The sequence below is a fragment of the Ictalurus furcatus genome, chromosome 20 (genome assembly GCF_023375685.1).
Source record: "Ictalurus furcatus strain D&B chromosome 20, Billie_1.0, whole genome shotgun sequence".
NCBI classification, from domain to species: domain Eukaryota; kingdom Metazoa; phylum Chordata; class Actinopteri; order Siluriformes; family Ictaluridae; genus Ictalurus; species Ictalurus furcatus.
Genome location: NC_071274.1, coordinates 3,631,995 through 3,657,170, shown reverse-complemented (window position 1 = coordinate 3,657,170; position 25,176 = coordinate 3,631,995). Strand labels below are relative to the sequence as shown.

Sequence of the window (25,176 nt, the reverse complement as noted above, 5' to 3'; positions counted from 1 at the left end):
ACAGCTAATAGAAATTTTTGCAACTCATGCCATTTTGAGTCAAGGCTTATATATATATGTATATATATAAATAAATTTTAAAAAATATTAAATTCCTAAGGGTTTGTGACTGCAAATGCAAATCCTATACTGTGCATAAGTCTGTGTAATATGTCTCATTATGAGATTAATAAATATATATTTGAGTTGCCAGATAAATCTGCTCCTTTCAAATATTTATAGGAAGAAGCTGATAATTGACAATTCAGGACCTTGGAATTATAAGGTTTTATCTTCTATGAAAGGTAAAGATGGGAAAAAAAAAAAGAAACTATAACAAATTTTAAATTTGAAAAAGGAGAAAAAATTGTTATTATTACGATGAACGATTTTGACAGCAGAACAGGATGGAAAAAAGTGAAAATAGTCTAAATTAAAAGAAGAAAAACATTACATAAGGTTCTATCTGACCCACAAAGTTTTGGCCCACAAAAACTTGAGAAAAAAACAAACAAAAAAAAAAACCCTCAATTAATTTATTGCTTTTTATTATTTAAAAAAAATTAAAACAATATTATGGAATAAAAGTATTCACATTGAATAATATTTAAATAGCAAGTCCTTCCAGGATTTTGCGATCACATAAATTAAATTAACGCAAAATCAAACAAACTCCTCAATATTCGGAGGAGCTTGCAATTTTTCAACATTACTGCAGATTTTCTGCAGGTCTGGGCCAAGACGCATCATCTGACATCATCACGGCGTGCAAAAAAAAAAAAAAAAAAAAGCTCTTCGATTCACGCGCGTCGAACATTAGTACAGCCGATTTAAGTAGTTTCCCGCCAAAAAAAAAGCACAAATTTTGAAAATCAAGCATTTTTGGCCACAACAATCACAATTTTTTTTTAAATTATTTTATGATTTTTTTTTCTTTCCGAACCCACTGTCAAGGGCTGCTACATCAAACCTTTAAGGACTCCCTTAAAGGACCAGAGGGACAACCTTAAGAACCCTTTAAGTACTCTATGCGATGGCACCTGTTTTACTAGCATGTCTCTCAAAATCAGAGAGTATGTCATCAAGATCGAAATTACAGTCACACAACAAACCAACAATTTCACTAGAGCCCCATTCAGTTCATCTGCCTATAACTCTGGGACAGAGAGAGGGAAAACACACACACAAGGGAGCGAGAGATTGAAAAATGCCCTTTGCTCTCTCCGTCTCGTCCATCACTCTGCGTGCACTTTAGTGCCAGAGACAAAGATGTTTGCCAACAGTGCTAAAAGTGAATTGGAGAAGAGACCTCATCTAGAATGCCACATCTCCATAGAGACAAAAACATTTTATTCTTCTGCTCTCTGATTCTTTCTTCCTCCATCCCCCTAGCCCTGCAACACTCTTGAAAACCTACTGACCCTCTCCATTGTTTTATCTGGTCCTCTCTCTGTGGCGCTCTCTCTCTCTCTCTCGCTCTCTCTCTCTCTCTCTCATATCACACCCTAACACCCCCCACCCTCCTTGCAGTGTCTGCCTGACAACAAGGCTGCCTCCGTCTCTTTAAAAAGCAGCTTGAGCTGGAGAGCGATGCGAGTGCCCGGCAGATTTCATTAGCTTTCTGTCGGCCATCAGTCAAACAATGACATCGTTTATGAATCGAACACACTGAGTGTCAGGAAGGTTTCAGATCAAAATGCCCCGCAGTGGTCATTTTTCCAGCATGCATCAAACATCCTAACAGCAGAGGTGCCAACATGTACAGTTTAGCCGTACCATTTTTGATTCCTTGCTACGGGGGACACCTGAAAAACCAAAGGGGAAAGGGCATTGGGATGCGAAAAGCGCATTTGCTTCTGGTTTAGAACGACGTCAGATCTAGGTCAACATTAGATCGAGGTCTAACTTTGACCTAGGAATTTGTCCTGGGTGTGGTCTCTGGTTAAAGTAGAATGCACCGTTTATCGTTCATGTCGTTAGCCATCGCATGTTGTTAGCATGGAGCCAAAAAATTCAGTTTTTTTTTTTTTTATTTCTGCTTGCAAGGATTTTCCTTTTAGCAATGCTGGCACCACTGCAATAGGGTACATTTGGTACACTGGTTTTTAAAACATCATAAAAACACAAAAACTAATCATTGACTACATTTACATGGACAGCAATAATCTGATTATTGACCTTATTCTGAATAAGACAATATTCTGATTAAGGTGTTTACATGGACAGCAATAATCTAATTCTCGACCTTATTCTGAATAAGACAATATTCTGATTAAGGTGTTTACATGGACAGCAATAATCTGATTATTGACCTTATTCTGAATAAGACAATATTCTGATTAAGGTGTTTACATGGACAGCAGTAATCTGATTATTGACCTTATTCTGAATAAGACAATATTCTGATTAAGGTGTTTACATGGACAGCAATAATCTAATTCTCGACCTTATTCTGAATAAGACAATATTCTGATTAAGGTGTTTACATGGACAGCAATAATCTGATTATTGACCTTATTCTGAATAAGACAATATTCTGATTAAGGTGTTTACATGGACAGCAGTAATCTGATTATTGACCTTATTCTGAATAAGACAATATTCTGATTAAGGTGTTTACATGGACAGCAATAATCTAATTCTCGACCTTATTCTGAATAAGACAATATTCTGATTAAGGTGTTTACATGGACAGCAATAATCTGATTATTGACCTTATTCTGAATAAGACAATATTCTGATTAAGGTGTTTACATGAGTCGCTTTTAGAATACTCCTTTCATGTTCCTATTTTACATGTTATAGAACATAGATCGATTAACGGCACACGTCATTACGTCCCCACACCACGCCGTCCGACGTTTCCTCCAGTATTTCACATATCGACGTTCAGTTCGTCTTCGTTATGGTACCATATACATTTTTGGGTGTTTTATAATGTCTTTAATAAATACAAAAATTCATCCTTGGCAGATTGCTGTGGTATAAGAGGAATAAAACACTTACATAAGGTTGTGTCATGACACTTTCCAAGCTGACTCACTTTTGACAGATGACTTTGTAGCTCAGTGTCCAAGTCACATGGTGATGATGTGGCAGGTGAATTTTTCTGAAAACCTGTGACAAGTTACACTGCAGTGTAATGAGATATATATATATATATATATATATATATATATATATATATATATATATATATATATATATGTCAGTTGTAATGTTCATGCATGTGTTATGTATGTAGCTCTGTGAACACCACACTCGAGGAAAATATTCACATTGCTAATGAGTGATAATATATGTAATTATTATTATTATTATTATTATTATTATTATTATTATTATTATTATTATTACTATTATGAAAAGTTTTCTTTGGAAATGGCCTGCTAGGCATATTCACTGATAGACAGTGAGCAAAATGTGAGGGTTAAACCTCTGTGTCATCCAGACTGTGTGGCGTGGTGTGTGTGTGTGTGTGTGTGTGTGTGTGTGTGTGTGTGTGTGTGATTCTGAACATAACCAATACGCAGGCATTGTGTTTGTGGAGGTGATTTATGGGGATTTGTCTAGATAACGTCTTCCAGGTAGACCCGCTGCTCACAGGAGCAAAGCCTCGCTGCGTAAAACACTAAACACGCTTCATATGTGGTGTCTGCCCCCTACTGGCTAAGTGATGTAATGACCAGTCAGATGGTTTAGCATTGGTGTTGGACGTTGGAGATCGGACGTGGAGAAAGGTTGAGCAGGGTCTTATCATTTAACGCGGCTCAAAATGGAGTTATTTTATCACGACAATGCAGTCTTTTTTTTTTTTTTTTACCAAAAATGTAATAAAATATTTCAAATGTTGTTTATGATCAAATGTTTTCAATTTCTGACCAACATATTCTGATGAAATAGGTTTATTCCCCAGGTCCTCCTGGAAACTCGGGTCTATAGAGTAGTGTGAAAATTCCTCAGTGTTTAAACTCGTGTGTAGTTCATATTTATAGCGATATCAAACTCGTTAGCACGATTGAAGGTGTGAAGTGGTGTTAAATTAAAAATTATTATTATTATTATTATTATTATTATTATTATTGTTATTATTATTATTATTATTATTACTTACTAATTTTGGTTAATTTAAACAGTAAATTATTAGTAAAGTTTTTCAGAACTACCTCAGATGTGTCCTGTATGAACCGTACGTCATTTTGGATAAAAGCCTCCAATAGCCAAATGAATTATTTATTTATTTATTTTTTAAACCTGTACAGATTTTTTTTTTTTTTTTTTCATTTTTAGTTTGTTTAGCTCATCAAAAGTGAAAAAAAGTGTCTTGCAGTTCCTCCATCTCTTATTTATGTCTGTCTTGAGGAGAAGCATGTGAAGGATTTATAAGTGTTTATAAACACACTGTATACTTGGGAATCGGTGTAAAATCAAAAGAGACGATCAATGGGTCCGGACCGGCTGGCATGTAATGGCAAAACATACGAACTAGAGTTTCGACAGGAAATGAGTGTAAATAAACATAAAGGCACTTGTTGAAAGTGATCAGACTTAAACATTCTCTGTTTTAGACAAAACATGATTTAAAAATTTATCAAAACATTTGATTGGACACTAAAACTGGAGCCATAATTCTCAGTGTGTTCTGTCTTTCTTTCTCTCTCTCTCTTTATCTCTCTCTCTCTCTCTCTCTTGTGCTCTGTCTTTCTTTCTGCCTCTCTCACACCACCTCTCTCTCTTTCCATCTCTCTGTCTCTCTATCTCTTTCACTCTTATTGTCTTTCTTACTTTCTCGCTCTGATTTATTCTCTTTTTCTTGTACTTTCTCTCTCTCTCTTATTCTCTCATTCTTCTCTATCTATCTATCTATCTGTCTGTCTGTCTGTCTGTCTGTTGGTCTCTATATATTTCTTCCTCTCTGTTTTCATTCTCTCTTTTTTCTCTCTCCCCCTCTCTCTGTTCTCATTGTCTCTCTGTTTGGCTATCTTTCTCTCTTTCTGTCTCTCTGTTGTCTTTCTCTCTCACACTCTCTGTCTCTCTTTCTGTCCTGTCTGCCTCTCCCACTCTCTTTTTCTCTCTCTTTCTTTATCTTTATCTTTGTCTTCTCTCGCCCTCTCTCTCTCTCTCTCTCTCTCTCTCTCACTCTCGCTCTTTTTCTCCTTATTTCTTACTCTCTTACTATCTCCCTCTCTCTTGCATGCTCTCTCTGTTCTACCCTTCTCTCTCTGTATCTCCTCCTTTGTCTCTTCTTCCCTTCTCTCTCTCTCTCTCTCTCTCTCTCTCTCTCTTTCTCTGATTGTCCCTCAGGTGTGTCGGGAGTACCAGAGAGGTAACTGCACACGAGGTGAGAACGACTGCCGCTTTGCCCACCCCTCCGACAGCGCCATGATCGACACCAACGACAACACGGTGACCGTGTGCATGGACTACATCAAGGGCCGCTGCTCGCGCGACAAGTGCAAGTATTTCCATCCTCCGGCGCACCTGCAGGCCAAGATCAAGGCCGCGCAGCACCAAGTCAACCAGGCGGCTGCAGCCGCAGCCATGGTAGGTCGGTGCCAGTCCCCAGTTGTACCCACTTCCTGCCTGCTCCTTTAGCGCCATCTCAGGCTCTGCTCCTCCTCTTCCCTATTTCTTAAAAACTGTAACACCAGCAAATAGCAATTGCACCTGAGCTATGGTGACGGTAATGCAGTATGTGCTAATGTCGAGGAACTGGTGTGTTTGCTTAACCCTGCACATATGTCACCTGTTATAACTGTGTTATAACTGTTATAACTGCTGACTGAAATATATCAGTGGAAGTACCTTCAATATACAGCGGGTCCAAAATTCCAAATCCACTAACAAGAATCGTTTTTATTTCATCAGTCCTGAAAACAAATGTTATTTTACAAACATCCTGACATAATTTAATAGGGTAAAAACCCTGCAAGTGCTAGCAGTATTGTCGGGAGGGGGGGGGGGTGGGCGGGGGGGAATAAAGAGGACCAGGGAACCAAAAAATATTAATTAAATAAACATCTACAAAAAAAAAAAAGAAGAAGTTAGTTCTTGTTATCACTTGCGGTATTGCAACTATAAACATATCATATCATATAAATATACAGTTATAAACCGTTTTTCTCTCTCTGTTGACGTTAATAAGCCAAAAAACTGCAGCTTGTCAGGTCCCCAGAAACCAAAAAAAGTGTCAAGTTATCTGTCCTGAAGTCTTTTCTGGAATGTTTAGCCGTTTATAGTCATATTTAAACTAGGGTTGTACGTTATACCGGTACTACAGTACTATTGTGATACTAAAGCTTACTGCTTTGTACTTCCGATCCCGTTTTATTTTTTTAAAACAGTAGTATTATCAATACGGTAATCTTGTACGTGTGGCGATCAATACAGTTTTCGTAAAACGACATATCACACTGCTTTTACAGAATACACAAAGGTTAGTGGCATTTCATTTAACCTAAAGCTTTTACCTTAATCTTTAAAGATGAACTGTTTGCTAGTAAGTGAGCTAACATTACACTAACCTCATTGTAAATACTAAAATTAGCCATAGCGATCTAACATTATGCTAACCGCTGTGTGTAAATAATAGCATTAGCGTGTTTGCTAGTAAGCGAGTTAACATTATGCTAACCGCTGTGTGTAAATACTTAAATTAGCCGTGTTTGCTAGTAAGCGAGTTAACATTATGCTAACTGCTGTGTGTAAATAATAGCATTAGCCGTGTTTGTTAGAAAGCGAGTTAACATTATGCTAACCGCTGTGTGTAAATACTTAAATTAGCCGTGTTTGCTAGTAAGCGAGTTAACATTATGCTAACCGCTGTGTGTAAATAATAGCATTAGCCGTGTTTGTTAGAAAGCGAGTTAACATTATGCTAACCGCTGTGTGTAAATAATAGCATTAGCCGTGTTTGCTAGTAAGCGAGCTAACGTTCTCATTTTTCTGATTTTTTTTTTTTTTTGGAGTTTATTTCTAAATTCATTTATTTATTCCCAACGATGTGTTCATTCTTAGTACTCAGAGGACAATTTTCTCGTTGCATGATTTCATGGCTGTGGGGAACAATAGATGAAATACGTGGCACGTTGAATTAGTTGCTTGCTAATGGTATGAAGGAGTTTTTCCAACAGCTAGTTATTCATTCTCATTAATAAAGTGTTCAGAGGAAAATTCAGTTCGTCAGTCGGCATTTCTGTCTATGTATTTCTGTAAATTTGGTTCGTTTTGTAGATTTGAATTATGACATAACACATTATGACGTGGTATCGTGATACTACAGCTGGTATAGTATCGTAAGATATGTTTATGGGATCGTGACAACCCTAATTTAAAGTTGTGGACTGTCTGAGAAGCAAAGTTTCCGTTATCACTTACGTTATAGCAGCTATAAACGTCCATTTTTTAAATTAATCTGTTTATGTCGATACAAGTCTCTGAGTAAGCTGTTACTATAGAAACGGTAATGCATTAGAACAAATATGTTAATACAAACCTGTCATTTGACTCGATGATGAAATAACATGGGGTCTTTGTAGTGGATTGAGACTTTTGGACCTGGCTGTATTTCCTGATAATTTTTTTTTTTTTTCACTCTGTCTTCAGCAACATAGCACTTTGTTTAATATGTTAATCAGTTTACAGAAAGAAAGTAAAATCATTTATTTGTGTAAATAAATGCAAGGCTTTATAGACAGATTGTCTCGCTGTTATGATGTTTCTCTAGCGCAGTAACCCTTAGCACATGACATTTTAGTCCTTTCAGTAACTAATTGTCATTACTGTGCATGCCTTAGTCTTGTTATTTGTTGTATATTGCATTCTGGTGATTTGTTTTTTTTTTTTTTCTTTTGTTTTTTTTTTTTTTTTCTCACCTACCCAAACTGCACTGCTGCCCCATGATGCACCTCTGCTTGCTGTTTATGTTAATGCGCTTGACCCCCATTGGCCCATTGCCATCATGTGCTCGCTGCCTGCTAATTAAGACTCAGTCGGCTGTCAAATCACTGAAGCGACCCCTCGAGGCAACCTTTGACCTGGTACTATGTCCTTTCACCTTTTAGCTTGGCATGTAGCTCTGTTGTAGAAACTTTTTTATGAACTAAAACGTAAGCAAATGTCATTAAAAAAAAAAAGGGGTGATTAATTGATTGTGCGATTGCAGTGAATTGGGTCGAGTCTGCTTGCGAATACATATATATATACGAAATGGAAATATTAATATAACAACAATCTGCAACTCAATAACAAAGCAAAAAAAAACATCTTGTTGGTTGAAATTTTGGTAGGTGCAGTCAGTTCATCACCTCTACTGATACAAAACAAGGTGTGAACATTTATTTTTAGATGTTAGATAGAGAATCAAAATAGATTTTAATGTATTTTCTACATAATTTGCATGAACGTTGGTGTTTTTTTAAATGTGCATGTGTACCTTGGGGGTGTAGTGGGGGGAAAAATTAACATCGCTGATATTTAATCATGGAGCTAGCAGTGCAGTTTACTTTATTATTGTTATTATTATTATTATTATTATTATTATTATTATTATTATTATTTGCTTTACACATTTAAAGAAAGCTCCAAAGCTTCCACTGTTAAGTACAATTCACATTACATAATTTACATAATTAATTGTAGTCCAATTTTAATAATAATGTAATTTACTGTAAGGATTTTGTTTGAACATTTTTTTTATTTATTTTTGTCTCATAAATAATATTCCCTCCCTCTGTTTTTTTCTCTCTCTCCACCATCGTGTTTTGTTCCTCAGGGAATTCCACCCGTTTTGCCTCCATTACCAAAGAGACCCGCACTTGAAAAAACCAATGGTGCCACGGCCATGTTCAACACTGGCATGTTCCAGTACCAACAGGCCCTGACCAACATGCAGTTCCACCAACAGGCGGCTTTCATACCATCAGGTACAGTAGGTCGCTCCTGCTTTCACCTTTCACCTTTCACCTTAATATGCTGACCCATGTGACTACAGAGCGCCAACCTCAAAAACACTCTGTGGTGTGCCGTTATAGGAAAATCATCAGCGACATTGGTGTGTGGATAAAGCGGAGTTACTACTATCAGCTTGAAGTTGATTATTTTCCAAAAACGGAACACCCCGAAGTGTTTTCTTCATCTTATACCACACCGATTTGCCGACAACTGCCATTTTCATTTATTTAAAAAATGATACGCTGTGCTTTTTTTAATCTATGCATATTTGCATTTAAGGTTAACAAGTTAGTTCTTTACATCCTTGACATTATAGCAGCTACTGCATAACGACTCATCCCCTTCAAACAGCTTATTTTTTTTCATTCTCTTCGATGTAAAAAGAAAAAAAAAAAGACACAGCTTGTCTTGTTACAGAGAAACTAGAAAAGGCAACGTCCTCTATAACAAAGTGCTGACACTAGAGACTGCTTCTATGAATGTTAAATAAACTCCTCACAAAGAGCTTCACCATATCAACGATAATCTGTGTAAATGGTTACTATAGAGACGATAACAATTTAGAACAAGTGTATTAATATAAACTGTAGTTAGCGTAAGTGCCGTTAGCCTCCTGAAGTGCGTTGTGTTTTTGTACAACAGCCCAGGATGGTGCGTGTTATTCCGCTAATACAACAACGATTTGCCAACGATAACAATGTTTAATTTAACGTACAAAACATTGCACATTTTAACGGTTTATCGGAAGATTTAATGTCCTGGAACGTCCGAGAGACAAGTTAGTTCCTGTTCTCTCTTACTTGCGTACTTACTTACGTCTCACTTAGCTGTGATAAATAGTCATTCCCTTACCAGCCTCTCTCTCTCTCTCTCTCTCTCTCTCTCTCTCTCTCAAAACACAACCTATTATTTCACAGAAAAAAACAGAAAGTGTAAACTCCTCTGTCCTGAACATTACCTTGACTGTAACGAACGACTTACAACCGAGACTCCTCCCATAAATGTTAAAGAAATGTCTCCACTTTGTACTTTGTTAAACAACAGCATGTTTTTTTGTTGTTGTTGTTGTTTTTTTTTAAATAATAATTTATTATTAGTATTTGAGTATGTGGCATGTCTGCCATGAATTCAAGTCCCTGTGAATGAGCTGTCACTATAGAAACCAGAACGTATTAGAACGAGTGCATTACCTATGGTCATATTAACCTATGGTTCATTTTATAACTGGAACTACTATCCGAGCCATGCTGTTATACAGAAACCATGCTCGTCTTCTGACCAATCAGAATCAAGAATTCAGCAGCGCTGTAGTATCATTACTTACTCTTTTTCTTTTCATTGACATAAATATTCAACCTGTTTTGGACTGGATTCTGAACACTATCACATCGCCACATACTACTAGGAACTACTATATTCAGTATGAAGCTGTATATTTATTTACTTGGCACATGCTCTTATCTGATTTTCAAGTGAAGTAGAATTCAGTGCAGGCTCATAGCTAAGCAATTAAGGGTTAAGAGTCTTGCCTTGCTCAAGGGCCCAGTAATGGCTCTCTGGCACTTACAGAGATTCTTACAGACACTAATCCAGGATTATCCCTTTTCTAAAAGCTCTTTCATGCCTTATATTCAGGCATGAGAAAAGCACAAATATTATACTTAAGTGAAACTATGAGGATCATGACGAAACCTTGCTGAAGATGAGCTGGTTCAAACGTGTCCACACTTAAATGCACTCAAGTTTTTAAAACCCAAGAGAAATCTGGATATGTTCCATTCAACATGGTCTCACAGTTGCAGTTCAATTTATATATTGAACTATATATATTGTACAAATATTTATATATTGTACAAAGGTTAAGGTTAGGATGAGGGATTCATTCAAACTATATTTGTTCGTTTGTGATACTTTTTTTTTTTAATGAGATGACAGTCATCATCAATTCAATTTTTCATTAAAATTACCTTAATGTATGAAGAGTCTTTGTGCAAACATGACTGGTAGTGGTATTTGAATATAAGTAAAGTTATAAGTAAAGTTAAAATACATAGAAATGTGCTTGGTTGAATAGGAAACGAGACCAATAAAGATTCGAGATTCCGAGATACCGGGAAAGTCTAAATGAAAATAAAACTGAGTAAGAGAACAAGAGTATTAATTCTACTTTAGTAATGAAGTACAATTGCTTACGTACTTTCATTTCTTTCTCAAATCTGATTGGTCAGAAGTTGTTGATTCGTTTTCTATGACAGCAAATCGCGTGTTTATATCAATGCGCTTGTTCTAATATGTTATTGTTTCTATAGTAACAAGCAATTCACGGGGACTTTAAGGTGGATGTTCAGTGAAAATTTACAGATTCAAATCAAATAATCTTGTGAGGTGCGATGTGAGAAGACATTTATCAGGAGGGGTTTTTTTTTTTTTGTGCTTGTTACGGCCAAAAACGCTCGCTTTTTCCGCGGCATTTTTCAACAATTCAACATCAATCGGCGAAATTGTTTCGTTGTTTTTCGCAGTGATATTTGTTGGTAAATTAGACCTTTTAGCTGTTCGACGAACGTGAATCGATGAGGGCTTTGGCTGAATGTGAATTGTGATGACGTCACTTGACGCATCTTGGCCCAAATCTGCATTTTGCAGATCTCCTTTTTTGCGATCTCAGCATCCTGGAGGGACTGATTATTTAACGCTTTCTGAAGGAGTTTCTAAATATTCAGGCCCAGGAAAGTCTTTATTACGGAAGAATTTGCACTTTGCGACATTTTTTTTTCAAGAGAAAGAAAAAAGGAGAGGGATTGACTGTCTATAGCTGTTATAATGGATGTGATAACAGGAACTAAATTGTTTTGTGGATGTTCCACAACATTAAATGTATCTATAAATGGGTATATATAAATAAATAAATAAATAAAGCATGACATGTCATTCTTTAATACACAAAAAAATTGTAATTGTTGGCAAATTGCTGCAGTGTAAGAAGAATAAAACACTTCAGGACATGCTGTCATTGACAGCTAATCAACTTGAGTGGAAATAGTAACTCCGCTTCATCTCACTGATTATTTTCCTATAACAGCACGCCCCCTAGTGTTTTATTCCTTACACCAATCCTGTTCTCCTGAACCTTCATTTCATCTCCATGTATTTAGTTATTCCTAGTATTTAAACCTTTAGTATTTAAATCAGCCAAACTCACCTTCAGTTCTTTCATTTTTATTTGTACAGGACATCATACTGCTTTCCTTTTACCTTTAGTCCATTTGTTAGTACATTTTTTCTGTGTATAGTTTTTCACTGTAGTGCCCACGTCATGTGAATAAAATGTGGCGATGCATTAAAGGAGCTACATGTGAGTTTGTTTGGCGTTTCAAATGCCGAAAAAGTGACATTTTGATGAGTGCAAAAAGAAAATGAATGACATGAAATGAAAAAATGTCATTATTCGTTGTTTTGTGTTGTTTAATATTTTAAAACGAGCCTCACATGTAGCTCTTTCTGTGTGATATTACTAATATTTTGCCCCAATGGAATGTTCCATGATGAAATGATCCACTCACTGTAACAATCATTTGTTATCATTTGATTTCTGATGTTTCAATGATTTGTGAAGTTTTATTCTCCTGTTCCTGTAACATTATTCTCCTTATCTGTTGTTGTTTTTGTTTTGTTTCCGTTCTAATGGCACGCGTGATGGGTTGTGTTGATTCTCCTCCCCCTCCCTCCTTCTGCCTTTCCACTTCACTTCCTGCTGCAATGCATGATGGGCAGGCTCAATATTGTGCATGACACCTGCAGCGAGTGTTGGTAGGTGCCAGCTTTCTTACTTGATTATCCTCAAGCCTCTATGTTCTTTTTTTTTTTTTTCGGGTCCCACACACTCACTCCATTTAGTGACACATTGTGCATGAGAGAGAGGCGAGATGTCATATCGCTGTGTTAATGTGACGCTAATTAACTCCTGAGTCATGACATTTACCGGACATTCTACTGAGAGGGGAAAAAAATACAAGCACTTGGGAGCTTTAGAGCTTTTTCTTTATTGTGTCCTTTTTATAAACCTGTAAACGAGGTGAAGTGTTAGCTGACAGACGTCAGGAAAAAAAACAAAATGTTGCATAATTGAAGCAATTATACTATAATACTGTGCAAATTATACATGTATGTTCCATTTCATGGCTACATTCTCCAGTGAAATGTTGCTTCCTTGCAATGGCAGCATGACCCCCCACTAATGTGCCCTTTGACCTCACCTATGGCATGGCTTTGACCTTTTTTGCGTCACCCCCCACCTCGAACCATGCTCACCAGCCTTCACTGACAGTAATCAAATGGATATCACATCTGCCCTATCCCGCTGTTCATTTTTGGTTATTTGGTTTTCCCTCCAAAAAGTTCCCATGATGCACGGTGCTTCGGCAGCCACTGTGTCAGCAGCCACCACATCCGCCACAAGTGTTCCCTTCGCAACAGCCACAGCCAATCAGGTTTGCTCCTTTACCGCTTTCCCTCTGCCTCTCATTAGTGCTGTAGTGTCTCCATGCTGTGTAGAAGTGTGCGTTTTGTGTATATGTGTGTGCTCTCATGTGTGTGTGTGTGTGTGTGTGTGTGAGAGAAAGAAACAGAAAGACAGAGACAGTGGTGATGGGTGTGACCGCCTGCATCATAGCGTCCGTACTGACCTCCGTCCTATTAACCTGCATGTGAACGCAGTCATTAATTGCACACGTCTCATGCTCTGTTCACTCGACGGCTTCCACGTAACATCTATTTCCTGTTCAAACATATTCACGTAAATAATTGACACCTTAGTTAGATATTGTAATCAGAATGTCTGATTTCTGACCAACCGTAGGCATCTGTGAGCTCATGTATGTGGAAGAGGGCAGATAGCGCTTTCCTCCGAGTGTGTTACGCTGCACTGTGACGCAGCATGAGCAGCAGATTCGAAAAGATGCGTTATTGGCTTCACGTGTCTCGGACGAAACACACGTTAGCGTTCACTCTCGTCAGTTGCTAGCTGTCCTGTGATTGGCTGGTGGGTGAGAATTGACCAAATGACCAAATTCAGCAAAAATTTTAGTATATAAGATCAAAAATATAAAACAAGTAAACAAATCTCATCCCCTCATGTTGGTTGTTTATTTAATACCATCTCTAGGTATTAAAATCTATTTAAAATCTATAGAAAATCGTAATCCGATATTTCTAATTATGCGTTTATTATACGACAAACATAAAATTATTCAGCCTACACATTTTTAAGTACATTCAAATATGTCATATTGATTTGGCACGCCATTTCGATTCCGTCTAGAAATAAACAACTGTAATAATTAACGTTATCTAATGTTATATAACATCTGGAATATAACTGAAGATAAAATCCTAAGTTTCAAATTTAAAAGATGTATTTTTTTTTTTAATCGATTCTGATTGGTCAGGAGGTGCAGCTGCAAGGCACATCATAGATTTATATTAATCCACTTGTTCTAATATCTTATTGTTTCTATATAAGCACCTCAAACACATAGACGTGTATGGCAGAGATACACGTGTTAAGAATAACGTGTTAAAGAATAACGTCACATCATTAAGCTTTCTGTAAGGAGATTTTTATTTAACATTTACTGTACTTTAATGTAAGGAGTCTCCAGCGTCAGTGCTTTGTATCAAGCTGCATTTTTTTTTTTTTTTAGAAAGTGAGGTAATGCCTATTTAAACTGTAGGGACATTGATCGTAAGTATAAATGGATAAAAAGTATGACGTGACGTTCTTTAATAAATAGAATATTGGTAACTTGGGAGGTTGTTGTGGTATTCTAATACACTTCGGGACAAATAATCATCGTCAGGGTGTGTCAGGCTGCATTACACCGTCCTGTCGTTGATTACACTCTTATAATAGCATGCCCTGAAGTGTTTTAAGGAGAAATATAACGCTTTGTATAAAAATTGACTTCCGTGTGATGGAAATAAAAAGTATACTAGGTTAATTAATGCAGTCAGTAGAAACGTAACAAGTTATTATGTTTAATAATATAAATGCTATGTTTCACTTAAAGCGGACCAATTTGCCTGTGCTTTACAGCATATGGGAAAAAAACAACATGGTCTTTTATGAACCTACAAACCCAAAAGGTCAGGAAAAATACAAGACGATTCTCTTAATTCCCAGTTTTGAGCTTGAGGTGTGATATTCAAATCCTAAACTTAACCATGAATCGCTGTGGCATAGAAATGCACCTTTATTCCAAGTTGATCTTGAGCTCAATTTTTTTTTTTCTCCCCCCCCCACGTCTAGATTCCAATAATATCTGCAGATCATCTGACTAGTCACAAATACGTGACTCAGATGTAGGACTCCAAACAGTAAGTGAACACACACGTGTTACAGTTGATGTCAATTAGATTTCACAAAGCCAGTCGCTTACTTATATATTTCTGGTTCTTAATCATTTTGTTTCAGATCACCACCAAGTGTGCTTGTGTGCTGTCTGAATTTTAGGATCCACCCTTTAGACACCAAGCAAGAGCAACAGAAGATGAGAAAAAAAAAAAAAAATCATGTCACCATTCCTTGGAATGACGGAAACACGCATGCTAACACTGTTAAGGATTTGATATAGTTGAAAGTGCAAAAAAAAAAAAAAAAAAAAAAAAAACTAAAAAAAACTCGATTTCGATACTTTTTTTTTTTTTTTTTTTTTGGCAGCCGGATGAAAAGAGCATCACCGTCTGCCTTTTTCTGTCTGCGGATGGTACGAAGCATGTCCGAACCATCACGACGACGAGAAACGCACGGTGGTGTCTCCTGTCATGTTTTTCGGTACAAAATTTCAGTTTGGTTTTGTTTCTGGGACTCCGTGATGGGCGTGTTTTATTTTTATTTTATATTTTATTTAATTTTTTTTGGTTGTTTCTTTTTTTTATGGTTTACAAACCACAGTGCACCTTGAAAACTCATTCTTTTAAAATAATGTCAAAAGGAACTTGCAAAAGAATGTCATGTAAGACTAGATATCGTGCATGCAGTGTTCCATTTGTCAGCAGATCTTTTATAGGACTTGATTGTAATAAGGTGCAGGGGGGACAGAGGATACACACACACACATACACACACACACACACACACACACACACACAAAATGACAACTGAATGTCCGAGATCTTAAACACAGCAGTGTTCCTTCTTTTCGAAGCACATCGAAGTGTCGATCTTCATGTTGCGGACTCCACATCAAGTGCCATAGACAGTACTTGCATCCAAAAAAAAAAAAAAAAAAAGATACAATAGACTTATTATAGGAGTGTTACATGTTTGTATTATTATTATTATTATTATTATTATTGCCTTTAAGTGTCTAATGTGTTGTCTGGGTCTCTGTTTTACTTTCAAATCTTCAGAATTTTGTTTTATTTTTCATTTGTTTCTTGCCCAAATATCACCCCGCCCCCCGCCCCCAACAAAACAAAAAAAACTAAGAAACAAAAATCGCCAAAAATGTGTCAATACTGAAAATTCGAACGCTGTTTTAGCTAGCTTTATTTGATTTACAGTCTCATTTGCCGTTTCTTTTCATTTTTATTTATTTCAATGGATTATTTAGGTTCTCCAGACTTTGTGCAGAAACACTCAAAACTGACAAGGACTCCATTCACACGTTCCTGGTGGGAAGCGTGCAGAGTTTTGTTTTTTGTTTTTGTTCTTAGCAAATTAACCTTGTTTTATTGTTGTTATTGGGTGTGTGTAGAATTAGGTGTGAATGGGTTGTAATTCCATAAGTGGCAAACGAAAATAAGAGAAAAATAGTATTTAATGGGGTTTTTTTTTTTTCTATCTCTTATGTAAGGTCCACTGTTTTATTCTTCATGTTTGATCAGAGGTTGTGGGTGTATTATTATTATTATTATTATTTTATTTTTTTTTTTAAATTTACTTCCTTCTCAGCCCTGTGTGGGAGAGCGATGAAGCCTGAGGTCAGAGATGCTACAGAAAGGGCTGCTGTGTAAAAAAAATAAATATAAAAACACGACCCACTACACGGCGTGGGCGTACTGATGAGAATCGGTGCATCACTACATCTGAGGGCAGGATTTTAATGATTGTATGATTCAATAGTAAACGCCTTAGTCCACCACCCAGGCATGTCGATGCTCATATTCCCATGTGTTTTGCTTTTGTTTTGTTTTTTTCTTAAATTATGGCTATGTTTTCCCCCCACAATTTTGTTTGTTTTTCAGTTTGGTCAGATTATTTTGTCTGTCTCATATATTTGTCCAGAAAAAAAATAGAACTATTCTGTCGTATAACTAAGCTCGGATACTGTTTTAGTATTCCGTTTTGTCAAGTAAGATTTAACTTTTGTAGAGTGTGAAATATTATAAATAATGTGTTATTTTTTTTTTGTTGGTTTGTTTGTTTGTTTGTTTTTGCGTTCTTCACACTATACTCAGTTTTAAAGTTATGTAGTGCCGATTATTTGAGTATCGAATATTAGCATATTGAGTACAAACCGAGACGATTTTTATTTTTAGTGAAAGGTCATTTTCGTTTTTGTTTGAAATCTTTGAACAAACATCTTTTATATGAATATATCTTACAACGAGGAAATAGTTGCCAAGAGACATAGCTGCTGTGGCATCAACCATGGCTGATATTGGAATAATATTTTACTGATCTTCTGGTTTGTAATTAGTCGTTCTAATTAGAGAGAGAGAGAGAGAGAGAGAGAGAGGGGAAAAAAGATGAGTATAGTTCTTAGATGTTAAAGGTTGTTTTTCTACTGTATTCATTTAAAAAAAAAAATCCTAACTATCGTTCGAGTATTTCCAATCTCCCTAGACGTAAGGCCTTGTTAAAGGAAAAAAGCTGCATATGTGATGGTGATGGGCAGATTGGATGGACGTGAGGTCAGGAAGGTGTGTGTGTGTTAAACCGGAAAAAAAAAAAAAAAAAAAAGGGGGAAAACCCTTTTTAGGTGACGCCACACAGGTAACGTCGGGGATGAAGGGGACAAAAGTCGACTTTTTTTGCACTTCTGTACATAGTCAAAAAAGAAAGAATCGTGTATAATATTGAGATCTTATTTTGAATAAAAAATGTCTATAAATATGAGGAATTTTGTTAACGATATTAAAAAAAAAAAAAACACACATTCAGAAAGTCAGGCTGCTCGCAAAGAAGTGACACAGAATTCCGAAAAGGGCAAAAAAATAATAAAAATTAAAAACGTCGCTTTGCTTTTTTTCGTCAGCGGCTTGTAGCTTGCCAGAAAGCATTCAGGTTGGAGGTGACCCTCGTCCTCCAGAGCAAGGCCCTATGTGAAAAGCCATGTGGCCTAGACCTGGTGGTTCCCCAACCCTGACCCTGATCCTGAAGCACATTTAATGTTTTTATCACGCTAACACACCCACGTTGACTCAGGAGGGGTCTATTTATTAGCTAATCTGTTGGATCGGGTGTGTTAGAGCAATGGAAACAATAAAAAATGCAGAGCAGGAGTAGAAAATTGGGGCCAGGATTGGGAATCACTAGCCTAATCTCATAACGAAATAGATCCACCCCAGATTTTCTCGTTTCTTTTCTGAGGATTGCATGTTAAAGGACATAACATATACCACAAGAAAACTTCACTGAGTAATACTGAATAAACAACCATGTTATACAACTTATTTACAGTATACTTTGTAATATTAATGTAACGGACTAAAAAAAAAAAGGACAAAAAAACAAAAGTGGTTAACAAAAAAAAAAAAAATAATAAAATAGATTCCTAGAGAGCATTTCCTCATCAAGGTCTTAGCTCTTATGGAGTAATAACAACTGTTCAACAACTGTACATCATAGCTATAAGTAAGATATTTCTTTTCATATGTCGTATTTTAAGTAGATGATGGATCGACAACTGGATCGAAATTCTTTGGCACTCTGAAGTATGGGTACCTGTGGTGTTAAGTTAGGAAATGTTTTCGCATCCATGTTGAGTTGCCAAATGGATTCTGTGTTACCAAAGTTGACTGTGCTTACGCATTTCCTGCTCGTTCGCGACTCGAGCCTGGGTTACCGTGGGCTTGCGAGTTCTTTTTCATCAGCTACAGGTGCACATTTGAGTTGATGACACGTTGTAATCTCCAAACTTATGGTTTGTTTCTGCTTGTAGTGATTAATAATGTATTCTGTCTAAAGCTGCAGTTTGTTTCGGCTAATTTTATTATTTAGTGCTTTCAGGAGAAAAAAAAAAAAAGGGTTTTTGTAATTTAGCCAAATTTCAGCATGCACTTTTAATGGCCTGCTATCACAATACTGACACAACAGTCTTAAGCCATAAACATCTGAAGGATTCAGAATCAGCTAATATTAACAAAGAGGCAGTTTTCTGCCACTCCAGTTTATAGAACGGTCAAAACTTTCAATGCAGGTCATTATTAGATCTGAATGCTACATTACAAAGACCTTAAAGTGGCTTTTAATGCTTGATTTCATTCTTGCTGTTATGGAAAAAAAAAAAAAGTCTAATGAAAATATATAAATGAACTTAAATAAAAGTGGATTTGCAAACAAACTGTCGTGTTTATGTGTTTGTGAGCAGAACTTCCATAACTGTGTTCAACTTTATATAGTGTTCGACATTAAAGAGAACAAAACGTCCTGTACACCTGCTCATTCATGCAATTATATCTCATCCATCCATACGTCCCGTTTATCCTACACAGGGTTGCTGGGAGCCTGGAGCCTATCCCAGAGAACTCAGGACAGAGTGCCAAATCATCACCGGGGACAATCACATACACACTTACACACTACAGACAATTTGGACATGCCAATCAGCCTACAATGCATGTCTTTGGACTGGGGGAGGAAACTAGAGTACCCGGAGGAAACCCCCGAAGCATGGACACGAAAACTCCATGCACACAGGGCAGAGGTGGGATTCCAACCCCCAACCCCCAACCCAAAACCCATACGTGCCCAAAATTTAACTCAAACTTTGTCATTTAAAATACATTTTTGTTAGATTTAAGTGTATTTGGCTTAAAGAAATTGATTTTTCAACTTAAAAATTTTGAAGTAATTAGTTTCTTCAAATATTTGGAGTTAAATGAACTTATCCGGTTTTCCAGTGTGTGTATGGCACTCGTTTCAGGTGTTGGGGCAGAAAATGGTTTTATAAAGGGAAAATTGTTCAAATGAGTTTTTGCAGGTACTTTTAATTCGAATATTATTCAAATTGGACAGGTTTTCATACTACTTTCATCCAAGCTGGCTATAATTAGTCATCTTCGATCCCTAGTGATACATAGAGAAGGCAGCATTTTATCTTTGAAATGAACTGCAAGAATTTAGAACTACAGTGAATTATCATTATAGATTGAAGAAATGGATTGACAGATGTGTTATTACACTTCATTTCTAATATTCACACGGATATGCTGGCAGATCCCCACATCTCTAGGTTAATGATTTTGCGAAATAAGGCGAAACTCCCACTCAGAAACAGTCATCTCTACTTTAGACATCCCAAGGTCCCAGAGATAATACATGTTCTCCATCATTATCGTGCTTTCTTTAACGAATGAAAAAATGGTCATTTGCAAATGGCTGGGGTATAGTGTAAAAGTAGAAATAAATAAATAAACATTTGGGACATGATGGTATATGAAAATAACCAACTTTAGGGTGACATTAATAAATAACTATATCTTGCACTGGGCCACACCACACCACACTTTCATTGATTATTTTTCTATCATCCCATATTTGTTTTTTTTTTTTTACTTACGAGACCCTTTGGGTTTGACCTTGTCTAGGAGTCTTGGATATAAGATTAGCAACAAGTGTTAGAGAGAAACGTTCTCAAAACAATCTAAACTTCCTGCACGTCATAGCAGAATCAGCATCTTAGAAGTCCTTCATTGTGTTGATACAGACAGACATTAGAAGGATGCAACATATTGTTTTTTTTTATCTGTTTATTGTTACATTTAATGCCGTGGAACGTCCATGAAATGCATTCGTTCTTGTTATCACTTAGCCAGGTCTCTTCTCTCTCTCTCTCTCTCTCTCTCTTGATGTGAATGTTTGTAAGAATTATATGGAAATATCATCGTAACCTGGAGATAATCTGATAAACTGTTGGAATTGATTCAAACAGGGTCAAGGTCACAACAAGGTCAAGTGTCCGAAATAGTTTTTCTTCAATAGCGTTGGTTCCTGTTTGAAGTATGTTTTAAGGGTATTTCAGACATACAAATTAGTAACAAGAAGGACCAGACTTCGTGTTCTTCGCATCTAGATTGTTCTACTTGTTTTCTCTCTCTTAAAGTTAATCAGCCCAAAACAAGCAGTTTGTCATGTTACAGAGAAACTGCACCTCCTTGTGTAAATTTAGTCCAATACAAATAGGGCTTTATGAAGTTCAACATTACACAAATAGAATCTAGGAATGATTTGTGGCAGTGAGCTCAGTTTTAAGAACACAGTCATTATCGTAAAGCAGCGTATCTGCGTAATATCTTAAAGTTCAATGGCGTTTCTTTCTATCTCTGATCCCGAGAAGATTTAATTAACTATAATTATTTGATACATGCTTTTGTGTTAACTTGATAATGGATAATTGCAACATTCTTTTATGTGATTCATCCAAGAGCACTATTGCTAATTCACAACACATTCAGAATGCTGATGGCAGAGTTCTCTCTCTCTCTCTCTCTCTCTCTCTCTCTCTCTCTCTCCCTCTCTTACACACACACTGGGGTTACATTACACCAGCTCTTAAATCCCTTCGTGGGTCTCCATATTCTTTTAGAATCGATCTTAAGATTCTTTTATTATTTTTTAAATGACTGAGCTCTTGCGCTTCCCTTAGGGAAAAAGTTGTTAGATATCTTCCGGCTATATGACTCAGGTTATCAAACATCATTTGGTTGGTGATTCCAGAAACCCTGCTAAACAGGGAGGAGTCAGCTTTAAGTTACAAAGCTCTGGAAGTTGTATTGGGAGTTGTATTGACACTTTTAAACAAAGAATCTTATAAAAAACATTTGTTTAAATTTGACATGAATTACAGTGCCCTCCACAAATATTGGCACCCTTGGTAAATATGAGTAAAGAAGGCTGTGAAAACCTGTTTTTATTGTTTAACCTTTTGATCTTTTGTTCAAATAATTCACAAAAATACTCTGCTCTTATCAAACAACTGCAAGCACAACACAGGTTTATCAAATAAATCTCTTTGTTAAATATAGGTGTGCAACAATTATTGGCACTCTTTTAGTCAATACTTTGTGCTACCTCCCTTTGCAAAGATAACAGCTCTGAGTCTTCTCCTATAATGCCTGATGAGGTTGGAGAATACATGGCAAGGGATCTGAGACCATTCCTCCATACAGAATCTCTCCAGATCCTTCAAATTTTGAGCTCCATGCTGGCGGACTCTCCTCTTCAGTTCACTACACAGGTTTTCTATGGGGTTCGAGTCAGGGGACTGGGATGGTCTTGGCAGGACCTTGATTTTGTGGTCAGTAAACCATTTTTGTATTGATTTTGATGGATGTTTTGGATCATTGTCCTGCTGGAAGATCCAACCACGGCCCATTTGAAGCTTTCTGGCAGAGGCAGTCAGGTTTTCATTTGATATCTATTGATATTTGATAGAGTCCATGATGCCATGTATCCTAACAAAATGTCCAGGTCCTCTGGCAGAAAAACAGCCCCAAAACATTAAAGAGCCACCACCATATTTAACCGTGGGCATGAGGTACTTTTCCATATGGCTACCTCTCTGTGTGGCCACAAAAATCACCTCTGGGACTCTTCACAGTGCATTGAGGCAATATAGACTCACGTCGTCTTCCAGGTCAATTCATAACATTTCCAGTTGACTGGAACTTCATAATTATTACCCTGATGGTGTAAATGGGCATTTTCAATGCTTGTGCTATTTTCTTATAGCCATTTTCCATTTTGTGGAGCTCAACAACCTTTTGCTGCACATCATAGCTATATTCCTTGGTCTAACCCATTGTTATGAATGACTAAGGGAATTTGGCTTGTGTTACCTCATATTTATACCCCTGTGAAACAGATAGTCATGGTTGAACAATTTCCTGTTCCTAGTCATCGTGTATACTAAAAAAAAAAATTAAATATCAATGGGAATATACTTCAAATATATTTTTCTCATATGAATTCATAGGGGTGCCAATAACTGCTACACACCTATATTTACCAAAGATTTTTTTTTTTTTTGATAAACCTGTATTGTGTTTGCATTGTTTGATATCCGTGAGAGCAGAGTTTTTTAGTGGATTTTGTGAACAAAAGATCAAAAGGTTAAACAATAAAGACAATTTTTCACAGCCTTCTTTGCTCATATTTACCAAGGGTGCCAATATTAGTGGAGGGCACTGTAGATTGTATGATTTTTCTTACGAATTCAGCTCTAGGGAGTGTCTTAGTTTTTCTGAACTCATATGAAACTCACGTTTATATCTGTTTATGTCATTTTTTTCCACATTTTTTTACTTTGATCTTTTTTATGAAAAGCACTTTATAGATATGTTTTTAAAGTTCTATATTCAAACATTTCTTTTTCTTTATTTTTATTCGCATATTTTATTAATTATTGAGAAGAGCTCTAACCATAAAACCCAGCATAGCTCTTTTAAATTACAAATTTACAGTCATATGAATGTTCTATCAGGACTCAGTACCTCAGGCTCCTCATGGTCAGTGATTAATGCTTCTTCGATTGTTGACTCCACTGGCTGTGTTGAGATGTATTGCACCTAAGACAGAGGCAGAAAATCAAAATCATTTCATAAATAATTGCAGATAGCTGATAAATGTTGCCAGATCTCAGTTGTGTGTGTGTGTGTGTGTGTGTGTGTGTGTGTGTGTTCATTTGTTTCTCTAGACAAGACAAAAAAAATAGAACACGTCAACCTGGACATTAGGATATATCTTGTAGCATCTGCCATCCACACGCCTGAAGTCTGATGGGAATGAACTCAAAAGATCAGCCTGAGATGCCTCAAGCATTTAGAGACTCAAAAGATTAAATATGGTTTGCTAAGCCTGCAGTGTCAGACTTGCTCCATCCTTTAGCGCAGCACTGCAGGCCTCTTTTCCTCACTGTCCATTTTCTCGTCCAGCTTTTTAAGCTCCACTGCCTGGATCAGGGTCTGCCTGAAGACAAGCACATTTTCAGCACTGTCATTTGAATTTCCAATAATTCCCAGTATACATTACTTTCATATTCGCCTAACTTCCTAGAGTCATCATGAAGCCCCCGATTCTCACAACTTTAACTTGACAGATCACTTGCTAATTTCAACAACAGCTTCAGGCACAATGCTCACTTGTGTTGTACTTGGGAACATTCATTACTCTCATACACCTTTTCATCAGGAGAATCTTTTTTAATTTACTTAATACTGGCATGACATATACAAGACTATATCCACATTCTATCTGACATCTGTCTGTTTTTAAGTGAGCTTCTCTCGTCCTCTTAATCTTTCAAAATGTAATTTCACATCACATTTGACATTGAATGAATTTGACATTCATTCTGTAGATTCTGTAAAATACCTGCCATATATTGATAGTATTCTCTTGTATGCTGTAATGTTTACTAACAAGCCACATCTGGGCTATATGAATGACTGGATGCTTTTAAATGGATGTTCCTTGTCCAGGTTCTGTCAGGGCGTGGCCACATGGGGGTCACAGGGTAGCAGGTGCCACCCTTGAAATAAGCCTTGCCACTCCAAGTCTGACCTCAAGTAGCATCTCTCTAAATAACTTGAAAATAGTCTTCTTTATAATTAATTATAATAATGGCTTGCATATTTCTATTAAAATAATATTTATATGTTATATGTGGTGGCGTTCAAGATTTCTTTTGTAATGAAATCCTGGGTTGACTTTTTTTAAACTTGTTCTTCCAACATGTTGGCCTATTTTTCACTTTGGTTAATGGTTTTCGATATTATCCATAATGTCTTTGACTACGTGCAGATAGTGGGGACAGTCGTTTTTTTAACCCGTGCCTCATCTTTACCTACAGAGAGCAATGAAGCTGTGCTCTAGTCCTTTAGCAAGTCCAGTTCTCTCAACTCTTCATCTGTACACTCTGCCCAAATGGATCAGCTGGGAAAAAGAAAGTACACCCTCAACCCAGTTCTATGTTTTTATTTATCAGGGCCTAAATAACAATCGTCTGGTCTTCACCAATT

General features: G+C 36.7%; 1 protein-coding gene across 18 annotated transcripts in view; it reads left to right on the top strand.

Annotated features, from left to right (window-relative positions):
- LOC128624196 (muscleblind-like protein 1) overlaps positions 1–17,671 on the top strand; it is a 115,719-nt gene extending 98,048 nt beyond the window's left edge. For 3 of the 18 annotated variants that reach the window (XM_053651638.1, XM_053651639.1, XM_053651637.1), the window contains 6 exons: positions 5,284–5,523; positions 7,965–8,018; positions 8,753–8,903; positions 12,706–12,741; positions 13,330–13,421; positions 15,000–15,222. In XM_053651638.1, the coding sequence (XP_053507613.1) occupies positions 5,284–5,523; positions 7,965–8,018; positions 8,753–8,903; positions 12,706–12,741; positions 13,330–13,421; positions 15,000–15,131 (705 nt within the window). In that variant the 3' untranslated portion in view covers positions 15,132–15,222. The other 15 variants (XR_008388731.1, XM_053651640.1, XM_053651644.1 and 12 more) reach the window with 15 other exon arrangements.
- The last annotated feature ends 7,505 nt before the right edge of the window (positions 17,672–25,176 follow it).